The sequence below is a fragment of the Branchiostoma belcheri genome, unplaced genomic scaffold (genome assembly GCF_001625305.1).
Source record: "Branchiostoma belcheri isolate BF01 breed outbred unplaced genomic scaffold, Haploidv18h27 scaffold6, whole genome shotgun sequence".
Classification (NCBI taxonomy): domain Eukaryota; kingdom Metazoa; phylum Chordata; class Leptocardii; order Amphioxiformes; family Branchiostomatidae; genus Branchiostoma; species Branchiostoma belcheri.
In genome coordinates, this window is record NW_017804242.1 from 1,294,447 (window position 1) to 1,306,916 (window position 12,470).

Below are 12,470 nucleotides of genomic sequence, written 5' to 3' on the forward strand. Positions count from 1 at the left end.
TATATATATATATATATATATATATATATATATATATATATATATATATATATAATTTGTATTTGACGTTAGTGGTCACGGGGACTTTTAGTTACCCGTGACTTCAGAATTGGAATATGAAGCACCACATACTATGTAAACACAAACACAACAAAACACCCAAAACTTTTTAAAAAGGTCGCTCGGCGGTCGCAGCCTCTAGTAAAAAAGGGGTGTTATCTGTACTGTAATAAATAATATTAGTATAAGGGAGCGTTCATGTTACTAACCTCCAACTCGGCCCCTCCAGCGAGGTTGAATAAGTACCCCGGGGCTATATTGCCACCAGGATTGTCGATGATGTGGAGGTTACACTCGCTGTCCGCGTCAAACGGGCTGTTGCTGTAGAACCCCCGAGTTCGGCTGGCCAACGTCACCACTGAGTCACAGCCTACACAGAGGAAAGGTGGTTAGGGATGTTGACTAGAATATATTAGTTTGAGCGAAATGTTGAGCCCATGGGAAAACCACTTTTCACGTATTTTTTCTCAGGTGAAATTGAGTAGCTTCGGTTAGGGACGCCATCTGGGTTGGGGTGTAAAACTTGAGGTCGAGCACATTTTAGAACCCACCACACTTATAAAAAAGAGCAGGGATCCTTCAGCCATTTACGCATGCCCTCCATGTATGCAATGAATTGACAAACAAGGCAAACAAAATAGGCAAACATACCGTGAAGAAAATGAATAGACGTCTTGCCGGATCCGTCGTACCTGTGTAAACAAAATTTGAAACATTGTCAGGACATCTTGGGCACTTGGATACATTCATCTAGATCTGAAGTCATATGCCTATCAACTGCTTATAAAGTGTTCACATTTATCATGAAAGTTCGTCTGTGTTGGTAGTAATCATAGTAAAAACGTTAAACTTTATTCCAACACACAGTTTACAGAGATCAAATTTTCAGCGACCACTGTCGCCTTCATCAGGATACTTAATGACCAATCACTTCACAACGTCATCTTGCGAGAGTTACGATTTACAAACACGTGGCCTTATTCTCACGAGACTTTACTGATACGTGACGTAAGCAATTGATATAAACTCCCTGGTACTTTTTATCAATTGCTTACGTCACGTATTAGTAAAGTCTCGTCCCAACCATGATCTGGAGAAGGTTGGCCAAACGGTTAGCTTTATAATGTGTGAGAAGGGCTCAACTCACTCTAGCGACGTCACCCCGTGGTGTATTACTGGGTTAGAAATTCTGGCCAGGCTGAACTTCCTGACGGTCACGGCTCCTCCCAGCTCGTCTATGACCCACCCGTGATGAACAGCCGCTTTACACACAGACGAGTTCTACAGCGCGAGGGAGAAACGTACGTAAGGATATATCATTATCATCATCATCGTCGTCATCGGTCGGCTGCAACGCAAGCGACTGCAAGAGCCCTCCACTGCACCTTGTCGCTAGCAAGGTTGGCTATCTGCTTGGCCGTCAGTTGGCTGTAGTCTGGTCGTCTCCCTAAAATTGTTGTATGCCAATGGATTTTTCAGTACTTCAATGTAACCTGTATTCCTGTACGTTATACATTGTCTGACCATGATATCTTCCCTCATACCTCAAGCACTTTAACACTTTGGTGTACATGTTCTGGTGGCGAAAATATACTCACAGTGCTGTACATCCCGTCACCATAGATTGGTCCGGCGACAGACGCACAGCCAGGCGGGCAGACGATCCTGAAACACACCATTTTATTTTATCCCTCACCCATGTTACATGTAGACCACAACAACAGACAGTCACCTGGATGCAAGACTGTTTCCAGGGCCTACACGGACCAGATTCTCATCATCAAGGCTAACAGGCCGCCGAGGAAGCTATTGGTGAGGTACTCGGGAAAGTTTTTACCTGGATGTATATTCTTTATCGACGACTCTCGGGAGACATATTTCTTAGGGCCTAATTTAGAGAGGTCGGCCTGTGGTACAATTTCCATGGGGCCCTTCAGCCATGCTGGTGTGTAGGTCCTGGAAACAGTCTGGTAAGTAGCAGGCTTTGCACCAAAGGCCAGTTATATACAGTATACAACTTATCTAATTACCAGTACGCACTGTTGATCAGGTACTTCCTTATTACTTACAGGGACGGAAGAATTGTTTCGGTTGACTGAGCTTTGGACGTGGGCTTGTGTGCATGTTTGTCCGGACGCAGCACTTAGGTAGGGGGATATTTATTTAATTTATTTATTTAATCTTCAATGACACCTGGGTAGACCCTTTAGCTAATAGCTGATTTCCAAGGAGGCCCAGGGGGAATACAATATGTAAAAGAATTATAGATTATACAAAGTACATAACAGAAAATGTAAATGAAATCATATGAATGTGAACATGAACTGAGGAAATTTACAAGAATCATAACTTCAAAACATAATCATTAATGAGGTCAAAGGTTTCAGAGGTCAAAGTTTTCAGAATCTGGTCGAGAGCCTGGGTTCAGCATTGGGAATAGGATTGCACATCGTCGATTTCCTGTTTTCGATTGCGATGTGTATATGTGGAGTGACATAAGGCTCTCTCATTTATTTCACCATAACAGTCCGTTATGTGTATGTAGACAGAAAGTTCATACTCACGTGAACACTTCCTCTGTGCGGTCGTCAGCAGTGACGTTGCAAACTATGAGTAAAACAACATGAAGAATGTTAGTACGTAATACACCAAAGTTCATTTCCTACATTCATACAGTTTTACAGTAGTTGGTTTAAAAACCGACCAGGCATAATGGTATGGAGGCAATTTGGACATTACACGACACTAAATATACATAATTAGCCTTACCTTCATCGTCGCTGTACGGCCAGGGGTGAGCTTCAAAACAGAGGGATCAATACATTGTTATCAATATTACAAGAATACAGCACCAATATAATAACAGATATACACACTTTATCAATATCAGATCAATACGTTATGTAGTCATCAATAACAGATCAATCAATAACAGATCAATCAATCAATAACAGATCAATATCAGCAGAATGAGAACTGTGATGAATCCCAGAAGGCAGGACAATATATAGCAATAGATATTATAAAAATATTTATAAAAATATAAAGATCATAGCGCAAATAATGGATTGTCAAAGGTCAAACGTAAACACCAAGAACTGGTTAATTGTTTTATGATTTCGCTGCAGTGTTTGATGCGATAAAGGTTACACCGCGTGCTAAACTCACGCCGTTTGAAGTACAGATCAGCCCCGGTGAGGTTGGCCGGTGTCGGGCAGGACCGTTTGAGCCTGCAGGAGTTGTCGGAGTCGCCCGGCACGTGCACGAACGCCCCGCACGATCCCGAGGCCGTACAGAGGTGCGCACAGGTGGCCAGGCTCGTGTGGCCGTGGTCGCTGATGTTGAACAGCCCGCCGGTACAGGCCTGGTCTTTCTTCCGTATGTAGCCGAATGCAGGGTCTGGAAGAAAGTATGGAAGTATGAAAACTCGAGTGCAGCGCTACACGGTCCTTGCTATTTTTTTTTGTATTCCAACATCTTATCACAAGACGTGGTGACGGCACACTCAAGTTTTTCAATTTATATTAATGCCGCCACCAACAGAGGGGACAATACAATACTCATTTGCACCTGAGCAAAGTGAGGAAAGTCGTGTAAAGTGTCTTTCCCAAGGGCACAAGATCGGTGGCATGTCAGGACTCGAACCCGGGACCTCTTGATTCCGAGTCGAGCACTCTGCTGCTACGCCACACGTCCTTGTTATTGTTATGTGTTGATGATTGAATGAATAATGTATGGAGGGCCTGGTGTAACCAAGGACGTTCTTTCAGAGCGTTCTTTCAGAGCGTCCTTGGTTTAACCAAGGAGGATTAATGGTTAAACCAAGGACGTCCTTGGTTAAACTGTCGTTAGTCGGACGATGTACTTTATGACACGCTGAGTTTTTGTCTTCTCTGGTTTTCATAATCATGAGTATGATCCAAAACCTAAGTGAAGTTTCACTTTCACGTTACAGATGTCTTTAGAAACATTCCCTGGCAGCCTGGAATGCCCCCTCACCTTTTCATGAAGTCATGAAGTGTATGTGAAATATTGGACAGTAGTGTGCACTGCAAAACGAAGGCATAAAACCTCTAGGTAACGCCCATAATAGAGTCAATCGTGCTTTTTATGGCAGTCAATTATGACATGAGAAACGTATATACAAACCCCAGGGGAGTTTGTTTCAGTCGGCGTAATGGTTTCACAGTCTATTTTTGTAACTGTACATAGGAATAGTTCCAGCAAAAAAACAGGTTGGGAACAAGAAGGAAATGTCTTCTTATTTAAACCTTGCAACACACACACACACACATACCATGACACACGTACGCGCAAACACACACGCACACACACACACACACACACACCTGCACACACACACACACCTGCACACACACACACACACACACCTACGCGCGCACACACACACACACACACACACACACACACACACACACACAACACACACACACACACACACACACACACACACACACACACACAATTACAAGCACACATGTGCCAAAACATATTTGCCACAGCCATTAATAAACTTGTGTAAGACTACAACTATGGCAAGTATATTATTACCAGATATTCATAAATTGTGAGTATCATCTTGGTTTTGAATTATCAAAACAACAACAGAACACGTTAATGGAAAAATCGAAAAATGTCACCGGATCAAGGACTATGAAGGATGTGATGGGAAACTGCTTATAATTTCTAGCGTTCATGTGTCGTACAGAATTCAACTGACTTCTTACCGGAAAAGATTATCGGTACCGGTTGTTATCTTATTATTCTGTTTAAAAATCATACATAAAATTCGTAAGGCGACCAACGACGTATGTGACCTGTCCCTGTATCTAATGACAATGCCCCTACTGTATGTGTAAGCCAAATACATATACAGCTGCAGGGTAACTTCATCGACATCTGAAATACCTGCTCAGCCTCAATTTTACCTGCACTTACCTGCGTATGAAGGTGGTGTTTCGAATCCTCCCAACCAACAGCATTGTGCGTCAAGAGATACATTACAACATACATATATCATATGTTGATCCTGGTCACAACCGTACGTTTTTGTCCGTACGTTTTTTGGGAGGCTACGTCTGCTACGTTTTTTCTGAAAACGTGGGGAAGGAGTGGCGTCGACGCACGTCACTCGCACGGTTGCGCAAGGTGTAAGATTGTGGTCTGCACGCCACGTCTGGCCGTGTGCGGTTGCGTGCATCGTTCGTTGCGCAAGTGGTTAGTGAGTTAACGTACGATCTCTGTGCGATTGCAACTTTAATTTATTTACCGTAAGGAGGCCGTACTCACACGTGCTTCTTCCGTACGGTACGTATATACGGGACACGCGCGTCGCCCGTACTCGCACGCACCGGTGGTGAATCCGCAGACCGCACGTAGAAAAAGTTTTACATGCACTTAAAGTTCTACGGCGTGTCTGCGTGCTCCCAAATCCGTAGGATTCCGTACGGAGGTGGTACTCACCACGCACGGATGCCCTACAATGTACGTTTGCCCACGTTTTTGCACGTAGACAGCACGCAGAAGCACGTACGGCGGGTTGTGACCAGGCCTTAAGCTATGTAGAAATCATGCCTACTTACTGGAAGAAGGAACTGACGTCCGCTCTTCACGTAGACAGTGTCCCAGGGAGACTATCTGGACGAGGATGATAAAAAACCACCACATCGTGGAAAGTGTCTCTCCGTACATCCGTCAGCAGCGGTGTCGTCTGACAGACTAACACACGTCCTTCTCGCTGAGAAGTGATGAACGAAGATACAACCACTTAGCAAGATGAGGTACCACCCTCAGCTATTGTGTGTGCCATAAGTGTGGACAGTAAAATTATGTTGACGATGTACATAAACACAATGCAATGTTCAGCGTTGCATACGAAATGTACATTTCCGTGCTATAGGAGTCTAATAGCGATGACAAGAAATTAACGATGTATTCTTACCGATGTATTTTAGGACTAATATTTGATAATATAAACGATGGCAGAAAAACTTAGCGATGTATTCAAGGACTCTTATAACGCCGACAAAAAACTTAACGATGTATCCAAGGACTCTGATAGCGCTGAAAGAAAGAAAAAACAACTTTACGATGTATTCTGCAAGGCCTGTTCGTTTTGTAGATAGCACATTTGCTGGTCACCATGTAAACAACGGATACAACAGTCGCCTCTCACTATGAAAACAATGGATGCACGTTAAGCAGTATACAGTAGTTCAAATGGTACGATCCTCAGCTGTTGTGTGATGTTGACGATGTACAATCCCTGGCGCTAGCGCTCTAAAATACTGACAGACATAATGTATGGGCTGTATTTTGCATGGCCTGTACATTTTGTAAATTCAGAAATAAATGGATACAATAGACAAGATTTAGTAGTTCTTTAGTAGTTCCTAGAATGTAGTAGTTCTTTAATACTGTGTATATATATGTAAATAGTATGTATTCAGTATTCTCTTACGGAGAAGAGGGGGGTATGGACATCCGTACAACTAGCAGCGAAAGATGATGATATTATTTGATATTATGTATAGTATCTGTAGGAAGTGAGGTTTAAAATGATGTTATTACATGTGGTTCTAGAGGACTCAGACCAGCTAACTGATAGCATAACTATAGCGTATTCAATTTGGCAGGGCAGAGAAGTTCAAAGATCACTCATACGGGTCTACATTTACACAGTCTTCACAAGTAATAACCCACTAGCTCACCTTAAAACAGCAAAATTAGGAGAACTACGTGGGTACAGTTTTAGATAATTTTCAACCTTCCAAACGTGTTATGTAGAGTGCATGGAGTATACAAAATACATGGTATGTGTTTTGTGAATGTGAAATAAAATGTAGACAAATTAATATTGTATGAGCACGCAAGTATAAACATCAAGTTATGGATATATATTATACAACGTAACTTTCATGTAGCTCATCGGACATAGCAGGCCACAAGGTGCGTTCAGCTACCAAATCCATGAATGTTCCTACCAAGGCGCTTTACGCCTTTACTGGTCTCCATTCCGAGAGTGTCGAAACCATGAATGTTCTTGTTCAACCCCGTCGGCTTTTTCTTCACCACGACTGTCTCTTCGGCCTTGTCTTCCCGTTTACTACTAGTAGATGCTGTCCCAGTCTTGTCAAACGCAGCTGCACTTTGTGATGGTGCGTATTTCTGAAGCAATCTATTACGCAAAGCTTCCCTATCGAGCGCCTGGAACTTGGACGCCGACCTCCTCCTAGATGTGGGTCTGGGAGGTTGAGACCTCGCCGGCATTGGGCCTGCTTCACTGGTTACTTTATTCAGCACCCTGTCGTTGAAGGTTAGAGGGGGTAGTTTTTCCCTGGCTGCTGAGTTCTCTGGGTTACGTTTGCCTTTCGCGGCCGACTTAGAAGCGCCTTTCCTTGCGTCATTTCCTGGGGTTCGTCTGGCTGGCGTTCGTATTTCGTCAAGGCGAGTGTGTCTACCGTTAGTTTGACCCTTTCTTGTGGTAGTCTGCGGCTCTATTTCCCCACGATGTGTCCGGTCCGTACGTGCTAGGTGCTGTTTTCCTGTCGTTTGGGGAAATTTCGGTTGAGGGGAGGCAGGGGTGCGTCTACCTCTGTTTGCTGTCAGGGGTTTTGTCGTGCGTTGATCGGGCAAACGTTGCTTTTCTCGTGCAGAGTGCCTTGCACTGGCGTCGTCGCGATTGGTTTTCTCTTTCAAACGATCTCCGTCAGGTCTCATCTTACCGCGACGGTTGCTAGACTGAGTCTGAGGGGTATCCCGCGTGATAGAGGGGAGCTGGTGAGGCCTGCCATGCTGGTGAAGTTCACGCAAGGTCAGGCCATCGTCCTCAGTGACAGCCACTCCTTGGAGCCGTGAGTTGCCGCCAGTCCGTCCACGTCCACCCCTCTGATGACCGACGCTTCCTTTCGCTACAGCAGCCCCGGTGACAGTATGTCGGAGAGTAGGAGTCCTACCAAGGCCGTCCACTCGTGGAACACGGCTTGACACATCGTTCTGACTTATGACTGCGCGATTTTTGCGCCCACTGGTTTTGTCTTCTCCGTCTTGTCGAGTTTCATCGATGACTGAAGTTGGAATGACGTGTATTGCTTGAGGTGCTATTTTGCCTTTAGGGACGACTGGTCTAAGTTGCACATCGTTTGCTTTCAAGCTGGATTTGGCTTCAGAAGTACCTACTTTTTCTTCAGTGGTTTCAGATTTCCCTCCTGTGTTTGATCCATTACCGCGTGTTTCGGTATTTCCCGAAGCTGTTGGAGAAACTTTCGTGTTGTTGCCATTTACATTAAGACCGTCATTGTTGCTCTGCGCCTTCGCTCCAGCCGCAGCCAGGCCTGTTCCATTGCCACAGTTTCCCCCTGCCACTGGCCCTTCTATTGTTTTTGACATCTCCCCATTTTTGTGCGTTCCGTCATTAGAACTTCCCTTGTTAGTCCCGCTGTTGCTGGAGCTACCGGCACCCCCTCCGGCCCTGACGGTCGTCGCTCCTGTGCCTTTACCCGGCACGCGTAAGTCTAGCAGCGTGAAATCCAACATCGGTGCGTGGTTCACGGTGTCGCTCTCCTGGTTGAACCCTCCGACCTTCAGCAGGGCAAGCTCGACGCCGGCTCTTGCTTCCACTTTGTTTTCTGCTCCACTGACCCGGGCGTTCATCGCGGATACTTCCACGGCCTTCGCGCCCACGTAGACGCCGACGTCTTGCTCCTGCCGCACCCCTGCTGCGTCCACGTTCATCGCTTTCACCTCGATACCCTTTGCTTCAAACGTTGCGCCGGCCCTGTGTTCCATCTTGACTGCGGCAACGCTGGCGTTTCCAACCTTCACATCCGCGCCGCTGACCAGGGCCTCGGCCCCAACGAAGAGATGTTCGTCTACCGCCCTCGCGTCCACGTTTCCTGCAACAACTTCTGCCCCTTTGACGTCGGCCTTTGCTTGCACGTCGGTTTCTACGGTTCCGCCGTGAGCCTGTGCGGTTAAAACGGTACCTTCAAGCCCGGTGGCTGCGGCGGTAGCCTGGGGGGAGAACGTCAGGGAAGCCATGTCAACATCAGCCGTCAGCGCGGCCAAGTTAAGACCCGTGGCGAACGCTTTCGCCTGGTCGTCCACCTCGGTGGAAACAGAATCTTTCTCTGCACTTAGAACTCGCTTTCTGACGGCGTGTGCGCTGGTGTTACGCTTCCTGGATGTTTTCTTCTCTTCGCCATCATCGTCCTTTGTTGAGTGCCTAGTAGGGACGCCGTCTGTGTCCTGAGACACAGAAGAAATGTCTTTGCCAAAAGCTGGGTGTCTAAAACGCAGCAGTCTATTCTCCTCCCTTTGTTTGTCCTTTATCTCTTTTATCACCTCTTCTGCGAAGACGTTTGCACTCTCCTCTTCTGCCTCCTCTCCACGCAGCAGTTGCCCGTCTCGCCTTACAAACTGATAGTTCCCTTTCGAGTTTCCTTCCTTCGTTGGCGCCATGTTTTTTTTTTTGCTACACATGAAGTTTATTTGTTTGAATTGGTTAAATACTTGCAAACCCGACGTTCATGTATGGGGTAGCGCAACGGGTCGAAGGTGGTTGGAAGTTGGCACCGTTCCGTCCCGTATCAGCGGCAAGAGTTAGATCTATGAAGACAGGTAGCAGAGCTTCGTTCTTCTGTTGGTATGTTCCGGCACCAACCTAATGAAGGAACAAGTTACATAAGATATTTATGGCACTTTATAGGCAACGGGCATACTGTTTTCGTAATATAGCCGAGTTACTAGTAGTGCTCGGCACACGCATACCGATTATAAAAAAAATTAACATGTCTGGATTGTGATATTGTATGCAGTTGCTTTAGTGATCTGTACAGTTGCATGGTTGAATCGGAAACAATGATGCCGTAACTAGACAGATTCAGAGACATACAGACATATGCAAAGGTAAGTACACAAGTAGGTACAGTGTACAGTATGAATCCCACCTACCTTCCTCTTGACTTCTGGGGCTAGCAACAACACCTTCAGGTCGGTCTAGGTGTAGTCGTGTACACGATGTTCAAAGTAATCTTACTTCAAGACGATCTTCTGCACTTAAGGATAGTACAGTTCCTGGCGTCAACACAACTAGTCTTATTTTTACTTCCTCCTTGGCGCAGGTAACTACTTCAAGGTCCAATATGACCTTTGATATGACCATTGTTCAGCCAGCGCACGCACGTGATCCCAATGAAAAGGCAATCTCTGCAACGATTGGCTGAAGTTTCTTGGCATGAAACCAGAGAACTTGTTTTTTGTTTGAGTTTACGTCACATGGCTATAATAGTAACTGCCCTGTAGGTAGGTACTGTTATCGCTCTGGCTATGAATGGTGCTGGTAATCTATGCTTGTAAAAGGCTACTTATAACCAAGGACGGTGTACTAGTATCTATCTTGTAGAACGTCCTTATTATATCCAAATTACTACTAACGTAGCATATGTCATTTTTTATTATGATATTTATTAACACAATACACGGTTTCAATTCCCGAACTTTTGTGCCCTTACGTTTAATCACCATCAAGCGATCTGGACTAAATTTTACCACTTATATCGTTTGACTTATGCATGCACTTTATTTGATTGTTTGTGTCAACATTTAGTTATGGGTTACTGCATTTTTTCTGTACTTATCTCTATGTACTGGTGAAAAGTGTATAAAATCAACATGACATCTACACTGCTGCCATACAATTACATGTACCATACAAGTAGATGCCAAAAGTCACGTTACATTTACACGTGAGATTAGACTAAGGAAATACTGTAGCTTACGTTTCCATCATCATCATCATCAGTTCAGGTGGGTCACCCGAACTACCTCGAATCGTATTATTTATCTTTTTATTTTATTTTTTACAATTGCTTGTTATCTTTGTGATTGTTACTTTACGGTTTTCTAGATATTGTTTGTTTAATTTTTTGTTGGTTGTTCTATGATAGTATGAAAAAAACCCCAATAAAGACATACATATTATTTAATAGTACGGTATCCGTCTCACAATGACATGACTCATTTTTCTATAGTTGATCCAAAAAAAGTAAAAGAAAAAGAGAAAGTGAAAGTGCACATTATCCCGAGAATCGTCACGTGTTCGGAGAGTTGAGGAACGAGTCAGCATCTCTGAGGGCCTCCTGCATGTCCTCGTACCCAGAGTACCTACACGCCTCCTCCAACCCCAGCCACTCGTACTTCTGATGTTCGTCCGACAACACTACAGGTGTGTCGCTGTTCTTCAGCTCTGCCAGCCAATAGATCACCGTCTTGGGTTTCCCCCTCACGTTGTACTCCAAGACTTTCTTAAAGTTTTCCATGATGTTGATGTGTTCTGTCGAGATGCCGGCTTCCTCTTGTGTCTCCCTGAGAGCGGTTTGCAGGTCGGACTCGCCTGGATCCACGTGTCCTGGACAGCAGAAGGGTGATGGCGGTTAAACAAAGGGTTATTTTTCTGATATACATCTGGGTCTTTCGCCGCTAAGACGTTTCGCCGTCACCGGTACAATGGCATTGGAATTTGGATTATAAAGATCACGAATCACTGTTTGTAACGTTAGATAGCTTACGACCACTTTTGTTAGAACTGTGGTTTAGGTAAGGTTAGGGCAAGGATTTAGTCAATGAGATCATTTCAAACCTCCTTGGTTAGGGTCAAAACGTCCTGACGGCTAAACGTACATGAATAATCTACGCCTACTTCGTACATGTAGAGTTTGAAACTGTGCGTTGTTACTGGTAACACATGTGATGTAGTAGACTTTGGTCACTGATGGAATATCGCTGTTCTGTGGAACTCAGGAGGAAACGAATGAAAGACAACAACTTCTGACCTTTCGGCGGTGTCCAGTGGTGATGTCCATACGACGTCTGAAGCAGAAGATACTGGATCTGTGGAACACGGCGGAATATTATGAGACCAGCGGCACGAAGACCTTTCGATGAGGCCATGTTGCATAGTGGGTTCTACCACTACGTTTTTTGGGAGTGTTGTACTGGATGAAATGCTACATTTGGGATTGGTATACTTAGAATCAAATCTACACAGCATTTTGATATTATAAGAAACTTTGGATAACTTAGTTCTATCAAAACTATCTAAAACGTTTTGATTTAGATGATCTTTAACGTTTATGTCAAACCCCTACTATTTCAATGAAATATGCCAAATGGAATGTTTGATTTTCTACATTACCAGGGGGTGTAGTTTGGCGAATACTTGGATAATTGGATTAAACATCAAATTCGCTACAACAAATCATGATTGTAAAACATGCACTTAATTGTATATGTACTTTAATTAAAATTTTATTTAATTGAATAGAGTAGAGCGTAGATTTCTTCCTTTTATTCATCAAGAATAATATGCTGCCTCCTATCAGTTAGAAGTG

The 12,470-nt window shown here is 44.4% G+C and overlaps 4 protein-coding genes across 4 annotated transcripts in view; all 4 read right to left on the reverse strand.

Annotated features, from left to right (window-relative positions):
* LOC109482222 overlaps positions 1-1,739 on the reverse strand; it is a 26,532-nt gene extending 24,793 nt beyond the window's left edge. Inside the window, exons 1-4 of the mRNA XM_019784914.1 lie at positions 1,659-1,739; positions 1,208-1,341; positions 712-752; positions 270-430 (exon numbers count right to left, since the gene is read on the reverse strand). Coding sequence (XP_019640473.1) covers positions 270-430; positions 712-752; positions 1,208-1,341; positions 1,659-1,739 — 417 coding nt within the window. The remainder of the gene's footprint in view (positions 1-269; positions 431-711; positions 753-1,207; positions 1,342-1,658) is intronic.
* An 881-nt stretch (positions 1,740-2,620) lies between these two features.
* LOC109482223 lies at positions 2,621-5,758 on the reverse strand. The gene is made up of 4 exons (XM_019784915.1): positions 5,664-5,758; positions 3,229-3,459; positions 2,830-2,859; positions 2,621-2,667 (listed from the first exon to the last, which is right to left on the reverse strand). Exons 1-4 carry the CDS (start codon positions 5,746-5,748, stop codon positions 2,621-2,623), a joined length of 393 nt encoding a protein of 130 aa, XP_019640474.1. The 5' UTR covers positions 5,749-5,758.
* A 1,256-nt stretch (positions 5,759-7,014) lies between these two features.
* Positions 7,015-9,540, reverse strand: LOC109482362. Its single transcript, XM_019785054.1, has one exon. It carries the CDS (start codon positions 9,538-9,540, stop codon positions 7,036-7,038), a length of 2,505 nt encoding a protein of 834 aa, XP_019640613.1. The 3' UTR covers positions 7,015-7,035.
* Positions 9,541-11,125: 1,585 nt separating this feature from the next.
* On the reverse strand, positions 11,126-12,039 carry LOC109482408 (bis(5'-nucleosyl)-tetraphosphatase [asymmetrical]-like). Its single transcript, XM_019785117.1, has 2 exons — positions 11,913-12,039; positions 11,126-11,488 (listed from the first exon to the last, which is right to left on the reverse strand). The coding sequence occupies exons 1-2, from the start codon at positions 12,028-12,030 to the stop codon at positions 11,172-11,174; spliced, it is 435 nt and encodes a 144-aa protein (XP_019640676.1). The 5' UTR covers positions 12,031-12,039; the 3' UTR covers positions 11,126-11,171.
* Positions 12,040-12,470: the final 431 nt, after the last annotated feature.

Coding starts and splice junctions, on each gene's coding strand:
- LOC109482223 (XM_019784915.1), bottom strand. CDS start 5,748: ATGTGGTGGTTTTTTATCATCCTCGTCCAGATAGTCTCCCTGGGACAC. Junction 3,460..5,663: donor GACGTCAGTTCCTTCTTCCA/GTAAGTAGGCAT, acceptor ACTTTCTTCCAG/ACCCTGCATTCGGCTACATA. Junction 2,668..2,829: donor GCCGTACAGCGACGATGAAG/GTAAGGCTAATT, acceptor TTTTACTCATAG/TTTGCAACGTCACTGCTGAC.
- LOC109482362 (XM_019785054.1), bottom strand. CDS start 9,540: ATGGCGCCAACGAAGGAAGGAAACTCGAAAGGGAACTATCAGTTTGTA.
- LOC109482408 (XM_019785117.1), bottom strand. CDS start 12,030: ATGGCCTCATCGAAAGGTCTTCGTGCCGCTGGTCTCATAATATTCCGC. Junction 11,489..11,912: donor CCACTGGACACCGCCGAAAG/GTCAGAAGTTGT, acceptor TCTGCTGTCCAG/GACACGTGGATCCAGGCGAG.